Raw genomic sequence first — 13737 nt, 5'->3', positions numbered from 1 at the left:
CCTGAAGTAATTTGTGCCACTCCCTCTTCAACCTGGCCCTGCTATGAGCTCAGAATCCATCTAGTTCAGACACTTCCTTGCTCAGGGCAGTTCAGTTTGTGTTTTGTTCCCACTGAGCAGCTGGGGAACAGATCTGAATTCATCTCTCCCTTCCTTCTCTCCCTGGATTTAGTGCCTGAACCATGACACCTTCACCCTCCCATTTATCCTTCTAGAAGATAAAATGGTGGCACTGGCAAAAGAAATTCAAATGCCCCACGTTGGAAAGAATATTTATTAAAAAGTCCTCTCCAAACTGGTTTCAGCAGAGGGGATGGATTTACTGGAGAGGCAGAAGAATCAAGGAACCATGGTCATTCCATGTTTCCTGCCTGGTGCTGCTGGGCAGCCCTGGGCTCTGCACCCACAGGACTTGGAGCTAGAACCAGAGGGTCCTACCTGAGGCAGAGAGGTTTCCCAAGGGATTTGTCACACTCTCACTGCATCTCAGTTTCTCAAACCCAGCAGGGACTGTGCAGGCTGGAGAGGAGGAGCAGAGAAATCACAAGGATTGTGGTGGATCCAAAGGAATAACACAGGATCTAAGCTGTAGCTGCTGGAAGGTGATGGAGGAGAGTCACCCCACTAAGAGCCAAGAGGTGAGGTTTCCCTCAGGTCTAAAATCTAGATGAAGTTTTATATCCAAAGTTGTCCCAGAGGTTTGTTCTGAGCCTCTTTCATGGTTTCCTCTGCAATGGACTTGATTTCTCTGTGCAAGTCTTCTATGCTCTTGGAAGCATCTATTGTCTGTTTCCAAAAAGAAAAACAAGAGAAACATGTTCCTCAATTGACACCACAGAAGAACTCACCTTGCTGGGATATCTGCTCCCCCCCCAGTCCTCAATATTCTTCCTTTTCATAAGCAGTGAAAGGACCTAATTCCATCTCCTGTGCATTATTGAAGCAGTGGAATTGGGAAAAAGAAAAATCTGTTCAGGAATTGGCATTTCAGAAGTAGATGTGGGGCTGGATCAAGGGAAACAGAAGAAGCTGCTGCATGTTGTTGCTGACAGACTTTGGGGCAGGTACTTTTAATGACACTGGATTGTTGTGCTCATTTCAGGGAACCTCTTCCTCATCTGTTCTGAAGGCAACTCTGTCCTGGGCTGCATCCCCAGCAGAGTGGCCAGCAGGGCCAGGGAGGGGATTGTCCCCTCTGGAGCCCCCAACACAAGGACATGGAGCTTCTGGAGAGAGTCCAGAGCAGACCACAAAGGGCTGGAGCAGCTCTGGAGATAGGCTGGGAGAGTTGGGGTGTTCAGCCTGGAGAAGAGAAGGCTCCAGGGAGACCTTAGAGCAGCTTCCAGTGCCTGAAGGGGCTCCAGGAAAGCTGGGGAGGGACTTGGGACAAGGGCAGGGAGGGATGGGACAAGGGGGGATGGATGAAAACTGGCAGAGGGAGATTGAGGTGAGACATGAGGAGGGAATTCTGGAGTGTGAGGGTGGTGAGAGCCTGGCCCAGGTTGCCCAGGGAAGCTGTGGCTGCCCCATCCCTGGCAGTGTTGAAGGGCAGGTTGGATGGGGCTTGGAGCAGCCTGGGCTGGTGGGAGGTGTCCCTGCCCATGCAGGGGGTTGGATCTGGGTGATCTTGAAGGTCCCTCCCAAACCAAACCATTCCATGACTTGATAGTTCTGCATTTAAATTTTAAACAGCTGCTTTAAGGGCCCCTTTAAGTGCTTTAAACAGCTGCTTTAAGTGACAACTCTTTTCAAGCAGTGGACAGAAACCAAAAGAAGTCACAGAAGACAGGCAACACGTGTTCCACTGCTGAAACCCCTGGGAAAATCACTTCCCAGGCTGTACCTCATAGAATCATCAACTCGAATGGGATGGGCACAATTTGGGAGCCACCATGAGACACCCCCACCCCTGGTTTGTGACAGGCCCATCAGGATGATCTCCTCACCTTCCAGTTTAATGTCTCATCCTTCATCAGGTGATAGAAGGACTGCAGGACCTTCTCCTGGAAGGTGCTGTTCTCATAACGTTCCTTTCCAAAGTTCCCTCGTTCTGCTGCTTTCTCTGGGCTCAGCTGAAGGAACAGGATCAGGTCTGGCTTTGGGAGACCAATGTCAGGCTGTTTGCACCACTCCAGGCAGAAGTTCTGGCCCCCCCAAGCAAGCAAACAAAAAAGAGAACCAAGTTTCAGGTGGGGAAAAAAAGGAACGTGAAGGAGGGAAAGCAGCAGGTTAGCTGGAGGAGCAGGAAGCAGCCCAAAGCACTAACCCCAGGCTGCCAACTGAGAAGGTGATATCCCAGCTTCTCCTGTGGGAATTCAGCCCTGGGAGTTTGCTGGGGGGTTGTTTGGTTGTGGGGTTGTTTTTCTTTTTTGGGGGGGAGGGTTTTGTTAGGGGCTGTGCACTGGAAGTCAGGGCTCAATGATTTGAGCAACTCTTCTCTCCACCCAGCAGGTCTCAGTGCCAAAGGAAGGTGTCTCCAAAACACCCCACAGATCCAGGGTGGGTCTTCCTGGGTCCAGATTCACACCAAGTAACCAAATGTAGCTTCTCTGCTCTTTTCCAGGGGAGATCTGAGCAAACAGCCCATGTCAACACCTGAGCTGGAACTTTCATCCCTCCATTTCAACCCACATCTCCCCAGGGGAGAAGCCTGGGTCATGGATTCTGGACCAGAGCTCTCACTGGAGATGTTCTCCCCAGAGCCAGGGAGGGGACAAGGGGCTGCTCTGGGGTTCACTCACCTCCTTGGCACTTGTGAAAGCCACTCCAGAAAAGGCATATCTGTCAACCACCAGTGTGACCCCTTGGTGCAGCTTCTCTTTCATCAACGGGCTGAAAAAAAAAGACCATGTGGGAGGCAGAAAAAATAGTTACATGCAAGGAATCATGGAATCCCAGAATGCCAGGTTGGAAGGGACCTCTAGGATCATCTGGTTCAACCTTTCCAGGTAGGAACACAGTTTAGGGGAGATGGCCCAGCACCTTGTCAAGCTGAGCCTTGAAAGTGTTGGGGAACCCACCACTTCCCTGGGGAGATTATTCCAAAGTCCAGCTGTTCTCAGGGGGAAACATTTTCTTCTGGAGTCCACCTGGGATCTTCCCAGGAGCCACTTGCACCCATTACCCCTTGTCTTTACTCCTTGTACATAGGGAGTCTCCCAGCCTTTCCTCACAGGCAGATGCTCCAGCCCCTTCAGCATCTCAGTGCCCTGTGCTGGACTCTCCCCAGTAGCTCCTTCTGGAACTGGGGAGCCCAGAACTGCACCCAGTGCTCCAGGTGAGGCCTCACTAGGGAAGAAGAGCCTCCCTCCACCTGCTGGACATCCTCTTAAAGCCCCCCAGGATGCCACTGGCCTTCTTGGCCACGAGGACAGACCGTTGGCTCATGCTCAGCCTGTTGTCCACCAGGACCCCGAGGTCCTTCCTCCCCAGAGCTGCTCTCCTTGCCACGTTGCTTCCAGCAACAGGATCCTGCTCCTGTACCTACCCTACCCCCTGCAAGCTCACACCCCAGGGAGGACTCAACACCTGACCTGACCTCTTGGCTCTACAACTTAAGGAGGCTGAATTTACACGTGTTCCCAGCGGTTGGCAGAGAAGAGCAGGTGAACGGTGTGGTCCTCCAGGTTCTTCTCCTTCCCCAGGTAGGAGCTGATCAGCCGCCCAATCTCCGTGGATCTCTCTGCAGGGAAGAGGGGGGGGGGGGGGGGGGGGAGAAGGAGCAGACCCCGACCTCAGCCTGGCGCCAAGAGGGGTGTCGGTCTGTCCCGGGGGGGGTGGGGGTCTGGCAGCGGGTCAGGGGGGGGGAGGAGCTGGAATTTGGGGGGGTCTGAGGGGCCGCTAGGGCGGGAGGAGGTGGGTGGGTCGGTCAGTCAGTCCCGGTGAGGCCGGGCCCCCCTCCCACCCGTCCCCGGGGCAGCTCTAACGGGACTCTCTCCCGCCCCACCCCCCCAACCCCGCACCCGGGAAGCGCAGGAGGTCTGCCGGGTGCCCGGCGGCCCGCAGAGCCTCCACCAGCCGCCGGCCCTGGGTGCTCTTCCCGGCCCGGTCCACCCCTTCCAGCACGATCAGCGCCCCGCGCCGGCCCGCCATGGCGCGCGCGCCCCCGCCCCGCCCCGCCTCTTCCGCCGCCGCTCAGCCAATCCCCGCCCAGCCCCACCCCGCCTCAGCCAATCCCGCCTTCGGGCCGCTCTAGCCGACGTCAAGACCCGAAGAGAGGCGCCGGTCCTCCCGCGGAGGAGGTGAGGCGGGAAAAGGAAGCCCCGCCCCCCCTTCATGAATATGCAACGAGAGCGTCCCCGGCGGCCAATCGGCGCGGGGCGGGGTGATGAATATGCGATGAGGCGGCGGGGCGGGCTGGCGGCGGGAAGCGGCGGCGCGCGCCTCAAGATGGCGACCGCCATGTACCTGGAGCACTACCTGGACAGTGAGAGCGGGGACGGACAGGGGGGGGGATGGCGGGGGCCGGGGGGGCCGGGCGGCGGGGCGGGGGGTAGAGCTGCGCCACCGGCTGCCCCGGGGGGGGCGGGATCCCGCCGGGATGTGTCATCAGTGCGCGCCGGGGCCGGGAAAGCGGCGGCGGGGAGCCCTGGTTGTGAGGTGACAGGCTGAGGGGAGGGGGTGGTCGCCTCAGGGAAGGGGGAGGTCACCTCAGGGGAGGGGGTGGTCGCCTCAGGGGAAGGGGTGGTCGCCTCAGGGGAGGGGGTGGTCGCTTCAGGGGAAGGGGTGGTCGCCTCAGGGGAGGGGGTGGTCGCCTCAGGGGAGGGGGTGGTCGCCTCAGGGGAAGGGGTTGGTCGCCTCAGGGGAGGGGGTGGTCGCCTCGGGGGAGGGGGTGGTTGCCTCGGGGGAGGGGGTGGTTGCCTCGGGGGAGGGGCTGCCAGTGTCGCCCCCCGGTGAGGAGGAGGAGGAGGAAGGGGCTGCAGCGCTTCATGGCCTTGGTCTGGCAGGTATCGAGAACCTGCCCTGCGAGCTGCAGAGGAACTTCCAGCTGATGCGGGAGCTGGACCAGCGGACGGAAGGTGTGTGTGCGGGGAGGGTGGGCTGAGAGGGAGACCCTGGGGGGGTCCTTGTCGGGGGCTTGTAGGGTGAGGACAAGGGGGATGGATGGAAACTGGCAGAGGGAGATTGAGGTGAGACATGAGGAGGGAATTCTGGAGTGTGAGGGTGGTGAGAGCCTGGCCCAGGTTGCCCAGGGAAGCTGTGGCTGCCCCATCCCTGGCAGTGTTGAAGGGCAGGTTGGATGGGGCTTGGAGCAGCCTGGGCTGGTGGGAGGTGTCCCTGCCCATGCAGGGGGTTGGATCTGGATCATCTTTAATTGGTCTTGGAAGACCACTTGTTTGTCTTGGTGTCTGGTAGCGTGTGGATGGTTTTCAGTTTGAAGTGTGGCTGTGCACAATGTTCTTTGGGTGGGAAGAGAGGCTGAAGTTTGTCAAGCCATGAGCTCAGTTTCTGATCCCAACAGCAAGCCCCTCCTTTTGAATTAACTCTAAACCACTTCAGAAATCAAAAATCACACCACAAGTGTTAAAGTGTGAATGCCTTTAACTTCTTTTAAAAGCTAAATACATTCACGAATTCGGGGAAATCCAAAACCTGTCAGGAGGGATCTGCTAAATACCATCATGAGGCAGAAGAGAAAAAAATCCTTGCTTTGGCAGGCAGCTCTCTCACCAGTTTGGACTTTGCTTTTCAGATAAGAAAGCAGAAATTGACAGTCTTGCAGCAGAATACATTGACTCAGTGAAGAACATGTTACCTGAGGAGAGAGTGGAACACCTGAAGAAGATCCAGAGTGCCTACAGCAAGTGTAAAGAGTACAGTGATGATAAGGTGCAGCTGGCCATGCAGACCTATGAGATGGTGAGGATCACAGCCAGGGAGATCTTTTGGTAGCAGTGGTTGTAGCCTGCTCCTTGAGTGGGGCAGTCCCATGTACAAATACAGGTTTGCTGGAGAATGGATCAAAAACAGCCCAGGGGAGAAGGATATGGGTGTGGTGGTGGATGAGAAGCCCAACATGAGCTGGCACTGTGTGCTAGAGCCCAGAAACCAACCATGGCCTGGGCTGTGTCACCAGCAGCGTGGGCAGCAGGGCCATGGAGGGGATTGTCCCCTCTGCTCAGCTCTCCTGAGTCTCCACCTGGAGACCTGTGTCCAGCTCTGGAGCCCCCAGCATAAGAAGGACAGGGAGCTGTTGGAGAGAGGCCAGAGGAGGCCACAAAGATGATCAAAGGGCTGGAGCAGCTCTGCTCTGGAGCCAGGCTGGGAGAGCTGGGGTGTTCAGCCTGGAGAAGAGAAGGCTCCAGGGAGACCTGAGAGCACCTTCCAGTGCCTGAAGGGGCTCCAGGAAAGCTGGGGAGGGACTTGGGACAAGGGCAGGGAGGGAGAGGACAAGGGGGGATGGATGAAAACTGGTAGAGGGAGATTGAGGTGAGACATGAGGAGGGAATTCTGGAGTGTGAGGGTGGTGAGAGCCTGGCCCAGGTTGCCCAGGGAAGCTGTGGCTGCCCCATCCCTGGCAGTGTTGAAGGGCAGGTTGGATGGGGCTTGGAGCAGCCTGGGCTGGTGGGAGGTGTCCCTGCCCATGCAGGGGGGTTGGATCCTCTTCTTTTTCCCTGTTGGCTTTTTCCTTCTTCCCTCTGCCTTAGCTCCTTTCCTGTGGGTCACTTCCCCTTTTCCCCTTTGCTCCCACTCCCGTGCCTTGCCCTGCAGCGGGATCTTCCCGTTCACGCCAATGAGGGCCAAGTGATTAGACCTCCCTCTTTTGGGTGTTACCTTGGGGTTTGTTTCTTCTTTGAAGTTCAGTCTGGGGTTTCCTCTGGTGTGCAGGTGGACAAGCACATCCGCAGGCTGGATGCAGACCTGGCCAGGTTTGAAGCAGACCTGAAAGATAAACTGGAAGGCAGTGACTTTGAAAGCCCTGGACCCCGGAGCCTGAAAAGTGGGTACATTTTATTTGACAGCCTTTTCCAGCTGGGGAGGGTATCTAAACCAGAAAGGCTGAAATACCAAGTTGGCTGTTATTTTTTTGTGTGTGTGTGGGGGGGAAGGAAATTCCAATATTCATGTCAAATATTTAGGGTGTTTTGGTGGTCACTGAACAAGGGAAGAAAAATCTGGGATCTAACCTTTCAGTTGCCTGAGGTGGCCCATGGTTGGTCCAGGGTGCACTGACCATGCAAAAAACTGAGCTGATGTTCTTGCAGCTCTTGAGTTTTAACAGTCTCAGTTTCAGGCTTGATCTGTTTACTAAGTTCTGAGATCTTTTGGAGGAGATATTTGCCAGTTTTCCTCCTTTTGCCAGCATTTGAATGCTAAGCAAGCTGAGAACTGCAGGAAAAATCAGCCAGTTTTCTGTGGTGTAGATTGAAGTGAGACATGAGGAGGGAATTCTGGAGTGTGAGGGTGGTGAGAGCCTGGCCCAGGTTGCCCAGGGAAGCTGTGGCTGCCCCATCCCTGGCAGTGTTGAAGGGCAGGTTGGATGGGGCTTGGAGCAGCCTGGGCTGGTGGGAGGTGTCCCTGCCCATGCAGGGGGTGGGACTGGATGATCTTGAAGGTCCCTTCCAACCCAAACCAGTCTGGGATTCTGTAATTACATTGATTTTTTATCATAATTAACAGCAGCACAGCTTTACACCTTTGAACTAAGGGGTAAGATCAGGGTTGTGGAGATAAAAGTTACTTTAGTTATTGAGTCATTAACTGGCTAATGTTAAAAAAAATGCTGAGATTTAAGAAAAAACATGTCTAATCAAACATGGTGCTGTTTTTATTTCATGCTCTGCAGGGATCTAAGGGTTTGGTGCTCAGTCACACTACTTGCCAGCTGGGCACCTTTGTGACATAAAAATGATTTCAAATCAATAAATGCATGAAAAGAAAAACACCCAGGGATGTTTCTGATATGCAAATTAATGGAAATTAAGGGTGGGTTTTTTTCCTTTCCAGAGGGACGAAGTCAGAAAGACAAAAGAGGCTCTCGTGGTCGAGGCAGGAGAACATCTGAAGAAGATACACCAAAGAAAAAGAAGCTCAAAGGAGGGTAAGGCAGAGCCAGGCAGGGCTCTCCTGACTTTGGCTTGACACTCCATGAATTTTCCACAAGCTCATGTTACCCTATTTATGGCTCCTGTCTGGATGGCAAGCATTGTTAGAGTGTCCTGATCTTCCTCCATTTCATTAGTGTCCTGTTTAGGGCCAGTCAGCTTTGCTAATTAACTCCTTGGTTGGCATGTGGAATCTCATCATGCTTGGGATGACTTCTTGATGCCCTTCTTCTCTTGGCTGGAAGGGCAGGATCAGCATCTCTGTTGCTGTTGGCAAGTTGGGGGAAAATAGCTTTGATTTTTGTCACGTTGCTATTTTTGACAGCTGCTTCTGGTCTTGGTGGTGAAAAGAAACACTTGGCCATCAGAACAAAACCTGCTGTTGTGTTGTTGTTCTGGAAATCTTGGGAGAATCGTGGGGGTTGTTTTCAAACAATCATATCTGAAATAATCTTGGAATATCCAGTTTGGTTTGGTGAAGCAAGGAAGAAAGTGTGTCCTCTTGTCATAGGATTTTTGGTAGAGGGGCTCTGAGTTTTCAGTTGGTGAAAGGGAGCGGCAGAAAAGAAAGAAGTAGTTTCCACTGAGTGTTACTGACATGGAAACTTAGTTCATTCCTGTCAGAGGAAGGAGGTTCTCTCATACCTGACAAGGAGAAGAAAATAGATGGATCAAAAATGATTGGAGGAGAAAAAAAAACCCAGATTCTTCTGTCTGCAGACAGGAGTGATCTGGATGGTTTTGTTACTGTCATGGCAGCTACAAATCAGTGTCTTCATCCTCTGTAGTTAAACTGATGGTTTGTGTTTGATCAAACCAACCTTCTGATCTTAATTGTTGGATAATATGTGATCATCTAGAGGAGGCTCAGTGTGTTTTAGGGAAGAGACTGTTACAAACTGAATTTTTCCAAGTGGGATTTAGATCTTGGAAACATGGTGTTGCCCTGCAACTAAGTGTTTTGTCCTCAATCTGTCCTTGTCCACAGCTCAGAGTTTGCTGACACCATCTTGTCAGTGCATCCCTCAGATGTCCTGGACATGCCAGTGGACCCCAACGAACCCACCTACTGCTTGTGCCACCAGGTGTCCTATGGAGAGATGATTGGCTGTGACAACCCAGATGTAAGCATGCCAGATGATTTCTTCTCAGATGTGTGAGATCCAGGGGGGTGCTTCCTCAGCTGGATCATACCAAATGAAGGTAACACTTGTGAGACACGAGGATTTTTCCTTTCTCTTTTGCAGTGCCCAATTGAGTGGTTCCACTTTGCTTGTGTGGACCTCACCACCAAACCAAAAGGGAAGTGGTAAGTGTGACAGCCTCCAGCTTGTGGGGTTTTAGCAGGTTGCAATTTGTCTCAACATGAATCTCAGCAAGAATTAGAACCCTCTTGTGACCCTTCCTGACACAGGAGCTTGGCATTGTCATTCAGAGGGTTTGCAGCTCAAGAGAGGTTCTCCTCCTGCTCTGCTGTGCCCTGGAGAGGCCTCACCCAGAGCACTGGGTGCACTTCTGGGCTCCCCAGTTCCAGAAGGACAAGAACTACTGGAGAGAGTCCAGCACAGGGCACTGAGATGCTTTCCTCACATCTGCCTGTGAGGAAAGGCTGGGAGAGCTGGGGCTGCTCAGCTGGAGAAAAGGAGGCTGAGGGGGGATCTGATCAGTGCTGATCAGTATCTCCAGGGGATGTCAGGAGGATGGGCCAGACTCTGCTCAGGGGTGCCCAGGGACAGGACAAGGGGCAATGGGCACAAACTTGGAGCTCAGGAGGGTCAAGTTCAACATGAGGAAAAGCTTCTTGCCTGTGAGGGTGACAGAGCCCTGGGACAGGCTGCCCAGGGAGGCTGTGGAGTCTCCATCCCTGGAGACATTCCAGCCCCAGCTGGATGTGTTCCTGTGGGATCTGCTCTAGGGGATCCTGCTCTGGCAGGGAGGTTGGACTGGGTGATGAAGTTCCTCCCAACCTCCACCATTCTGTGATTCTTTGCATCCTCTGTACTTTGGGATTGTGCTTGCCTGATGGTAGGAGCTACAAGTGGCACCTTCTTCCTATAGGCTACTTCCATGGGAGTCTTAGCTATGGATTAGCTGCTTTAAAATCATCCTCCTGCCCACTTGAGTCCAGATAATAAAGAGATCTCTTGGTCTATGTGTTGTAAACTCGAGGAACTATTTACTGCCTCTTTTTCCCTATAGGTTTTGTCCACGTTGTGTTCAGGAAAGAAAGAAAAAAAAGTAAGGAATAGAGGAGAATACATCCTGTGAGGCAAGAAGAATTTAATATATTCCTTCCTTCACGTTGCAATATTACCTTTGATTTATTCTTATTTTTTAGCTACCCTCCTTTTTCTGATACAATATTTAATTGTCCAGTGGCCAGTTGTAATTCCTGTTCTTTCACAGGAAAATGAGGCTGGGAGAGAGGGAGGGAATTTGCCACAGGGAGTTTATTTATGTTACACTTGCACAGCACATAAATTGGTGTGATGATGAAGTGCTAGGGCAGCCAGTACCTGTAGTCTCTGTGAGTTTGTAGGAGTCTGTGAAACCACCTAAGGAGAAGGAAATAGCTGTTATCTTCAGCCTGCTGCATCATCCAAGTAGCTTGTGCCTGGAGCTTAGGATGGTAGGGAAGGAGTTTTCTCCTTGCCCAGGTGTGAAGCCCATTTCTTGTGCAGTTCTGTAGTGCAGGAAGGAGCAGGGAAGCTGCCTCACCCTTCCCAGTGTGTTCCCTCAGAGCCAAGTGCTTCGTTTTGACAGGGCAGGAATGGGAGAGAGGTAAGATCAAATCTTCTCTTCTGGGGAATTTTTTTCTGTCTTATCTTTGCACTGCCTTTTATTTCACCTGATCTTGCCCCCATTCATATGAACCTTAACAGAAGCAAACCTTTTTGGTTTTTCACCTCCTCCTAAGGAAAGGTTTGTCTCTTTTGGGAGAAAACCTTTAAATAGCAAAGAAATTGTCCCACAGTGGTTTTTTTTGGTGACATGAATACTGAGAGAGTGTGACCTCTCCTGGCTGTTCCATTTCTCTTGAAGTGCATTACTGTGAAAATGAAACCTTCAGTGTTGTTACAGAGTTAGAAGGTCAGATCGATTCATAAAATTAAGGTGATTTGTGTTGCTGGTGTTTTGCCTGGTGGCACCTGGGAGAGGAAGAGGAGCTCGATGGGGATGCTCAGGAAGGATGAAGGGTTTCTCAGGATGGTGAGGCAAAACTGCAGAGTGGCCACGGGGGGGACCTGGAAGGGGAGTTGGAACAATGATTGCTGTGAAGTGGTGCTGTTGGAGGTGGCTGTTCAGCAGGAATGTTCTAGAGTTACTTCTTGCCTACTTGAGTGGGGGCAGATTTGCATGTTCTTGGTTTCTTGAAGCTGTCTTTCCGTTATGAATGTGAATCCTTGCTGCCCTCCCAGTGTCAGTTGCTGCAGCAGAAGGAAGAGAAGGCAATCAGGAGGAGGAAAACAAAACTCCTGGTGGTTGTTTTTCCTTCCTCTGAGTTAGCAGTGGATGCAGAAGTTGAGGGAAAAGCATAGAACTCTCTGTCTTCATACGTGTCTCCTGTGTGATGGGTTTAACCTGCCTACAGTTCAAGGTGTTTTGGGGAAGGTGGCTCTGCTGGAGGAGAGGGGAAAATAAAAAAAGCCCCCAACCAATTTTCCCTGCAGCTGCAGGGATCAGGGTTAATGAACTGTGCTGGTTGTGGTCCCTGGTGGGTGTTGGTGGCTGCTCTGGGCAGGGCTGTGTGCTGCTTTGCATGTCATTGTGCAGGAGCTCTTGGGTAGAGGCCGTTGGGAAGGCAGAAGAAACTTCCAGATCAGCTTTTGTTCAGCTGTAAAAACAACCCGAATAAACAGTATAGGAGGCAAAACCACTTCTAGTCAGATTTTGGCACCTGTTCCCAAAAGAAAAAAGTGGTGGTTTGGGGTTTGGTTCCCTCCCCCTCCCCCAGTGACACTGACCCTCTCAGGTTTTGCACTGAAAGGGAAGTAGAACACAGAGCTCTTGCCACTTTCCCTTCCCCTCTTTGCTCCCTTGGGCTTTGCAGGTGCTGCAGGTCTGTCCACACTGGGTGAAACCTCTTGATACTGAGGCAGCTTTTCTGTGATTTATTGCATCTGCTGGGGGGGGGGGGGGAGATCAAAAGAAAAAAAAAAAGCCTGTCTCCAGGGCTCCTCTCATTTCCAAGTGTGATGCTGCCTGTGTCTGTTGTCACCTCACGTCGCTCTGCAGGGTGGCACTGGAAGTTCCCAGGTGATGCACGTTCTGCTCCCACCCAGAAAGCACACAGGTGGCAAGCTGGAGGGAAGGGGGAAGAAAAGCACAATCACACAACCCCCCTCCCCAGCTTTTACAGACACAGTCAGGCCTCTTTCTGCCTCTTTTTTGAGAGGAGTTTCCTCCTGATACCTCATGAGCCAGCCTGTAGCCAGGGAGTGAGCCCTGGACCTCAGTGACCTGCTACACTGGAGTAATGTAGGAGCCTTACGTGGCCTGCAGACCAAGTCCTGATGCCACTGCAGGTTTTATTTCACCCTCCAGTGCTATTTTTTCCCCTTTTTTTTTGTCCTTTTCCCTATTTTTTTTTTTTTTATCTCCTCAGGCTTCAGCAGTAGTGGTAGCACCATAGATGAAACACTTGTTTTGAAACCACAATCCCCACCTCACCTTTCGGGAAGGTTTTGCTGGATAGAAATCCATGCCCTGGTGGAAGGGGATAGTTCCCTAGGGATTGTGAATCTCCTGAGGTAAAACGTGTCCCTTTTGGTGCTGTCAACACCTCTCACGTGTCAGGACAATGTCTGATACCAGCAATAAATAACCTGTCCCACTGGGAACACACCAGCACCAGGGCTCTGGAGCATCTCTCGGCCACTTAGACCTGGCTCTAGAGATCTTTAATTACTCCTTATAGACAGAAATACCAGTAGCCTTCATTTTTTTTTTTCTTTTCTAATTCTTTTAATTCTGAATTTTGAATGTATGTGGTTGAATGTCCTTTCCTGGAGAAGGGTGACCAGGATTGGGACAACACTTCAGAGGAAATGTTCCACTAAAGCTTGTCAACCACCCAACCCCACGGGGTCATCCCACCTGGAGGGGGAAAAGACTTTTTAAACACCATTGTTCTGGTTTTTTTTATTAAAAGGAATCCATTAGACCTTGTGTTCCCTTTGTAACCAGGAACAGAACAGAAATCTTTTTATGAATGGTGAAAAAAAAAACCCACAAAGCAAACCAAAAAAGGAATGTAAAGTTAAAAAAAAGAAAAATGTACATATCTGTATTTTTGGATCGTGTTATAGATAATGGATATATTGTTATAAATAAAAGTATTTTTGGGAGCAGAGGTGTGCGAGAGTGTTGTGGGGGTACAGGGGTGGTACCGGGGGGGAGGATGAGGGGGGGTTGTACCAGGGGATGGGGGTTGTACTGGGAGTGGTGATGGAACTGGGGGTCGGGGGCGATACCGGGGGTCGGGGGCTGATGGGGGGGGGCGGTACTGGGGCTCGGGGGCGGTACCGGGGGTCGGGGGCTGATGATGGGGGCGGTACCGGGGGTCGGGGGCGGTGCCGGGGGTCGGGGGCTGATGATGGGGGTGGTACTGGGGGTCGGGGGCGGTACCGGGGGTCGGGGGCTGATGATGGGGGCGGTACCGGGGCTCGGGGGCGGTACCGGGGGTCGGGGG

General features: G+C 52.3%; 2 protein-coding genes across 3 annotated transcripts; one reads left to right on the top strand and one right to left on the bottom strand.

Moving 5' to 3' along the window:
* Positions 1 to 245: 245 nt before the first annotated feature.
* Positions 246 to 4099, bottom strand: DTYMK (deoxythymidylate kinase). Its single transcript, XM_051626023.1, has 5 exons — positions 3963 to 4099; positions 3574 to 3682; positions 2742 to 2832; positions 1947 to 2144; positions 246 to 786 (listed from the first exon to the last, which is right to left on the bottom strand). The coding sequence occupies exons 1-5, from the start codon at positions 4090 to 4092 to the stop codon at positions 676 to 678; spliced, it is 639 nt and encodes a 212-aa protein (XP_051481983.1). The 5' UTR covers positions 4093 to 4099; the 3' UTR covers positions 246 to 675.
* Positions 4100 to 4318: 219 nt separating this feature from the next.
* ING5 (inhibitor of growth family member 5) lies at positions 4319 to 13393 on the top strand. 2 transcript variants are annotated; one of them, XM_051626008.1, is made up of 8 exons: positions 4319 to 4426; positions 4947 to 5018; positions 5693 to 5859; positions 6829 to 6940; positions 7948 to 8041; positions 9034 to 9169; positions 9293 to 9354; positions 10245 to 13393. In XM_051626008.1, exons 1-8 carry the CDS (start codon positions 4339 to 4341, stop codon positions 10285 to 10287), a joined length of 774 nt encoding a protein of 257 aa, XP_051481968.1. In that variant the 5' UTR covers positions 4319 to 4338; the 3' UTR covers positions 10288 to 13393. The 2 variants fall into 2 exon arrangements, with proteins under 2 accessions (XP_051481968.1, XP_051481969.1); XM_051626009.1 differs by lacking the exon at positions 4319 to 4426 and adding an exon at positions 4518 to 4599.
* Positions 13394 to 13737: the final 344 nt, after the last annotated feature.

This window comes from Apus apus, chromosome 8, assembly GCF_020740795.1.
Source record: "Apus apus isolate bApuApu2 chromosome 8, bApuApu2.pri.cur, whole genome shotgun sequence".
Lineage (NCBI taxonomy): Eukaryota > Metazoa > Chordata > Aves > Apodiformes > Apodidae > Apus > Apus apus.
This window is presented reverse-complemented; position numbering and strand designations above follow the sequence as displayed.

What these genes read in the sequence shown, in the direction of transcription:
- DTYMK (XM_051626023.1), bottom strand. Translation starts at nt 4,092, where the DNA reads ATGGCGGGCCGGCGCGGGGCGCTGATCGTGCTGGAAGGGGTGGACCGG. An exon ending in AGACCTCCTGCGCTTCCCGG is followed by an intron (nt 3,683 to 3,962) that starts GTGCGGGGTTGG and finishes TCTTCCCTGCAG; the next exon opens with AGAGATCCACGGAGATTGGG. An exon ending in CTTTCACAAGTGCCAAGGAG is followed by an intron (nt 2,145 to 2,741) that starts GTGAGTGAACCC and finishes TGGGGGGGCCAG; the next exon opens with AACTTCTGCCTGGAGTGGTG.
- ING5 (XM_051626008.1), top strand. Translation starts at nt 4,339, where the DNA reads ATGAGGCGGCGGGGCGGGCTGGCGGCGGGAAGCGGCGGCGCGCGCCTC. An exon ending in GCTGGACCAGCGGACGGAAG is followed by an intron (nt 5,019 to 5,692) that starts GTGTGTGTGCGG and finishes TTTGCTTTTCAG; the next exon opens with ATAAGAAAGCAGAAATTGAC. An exon ending in ACCAAACCAAAAGGGAAGTG is followed by an intron (nt 9,355 to 10,244) that starts GTAAGTGTGACA and finishes TTTTCCCTATAG; the next exon opens with GTTTTGTCCACGTTGTGTTC.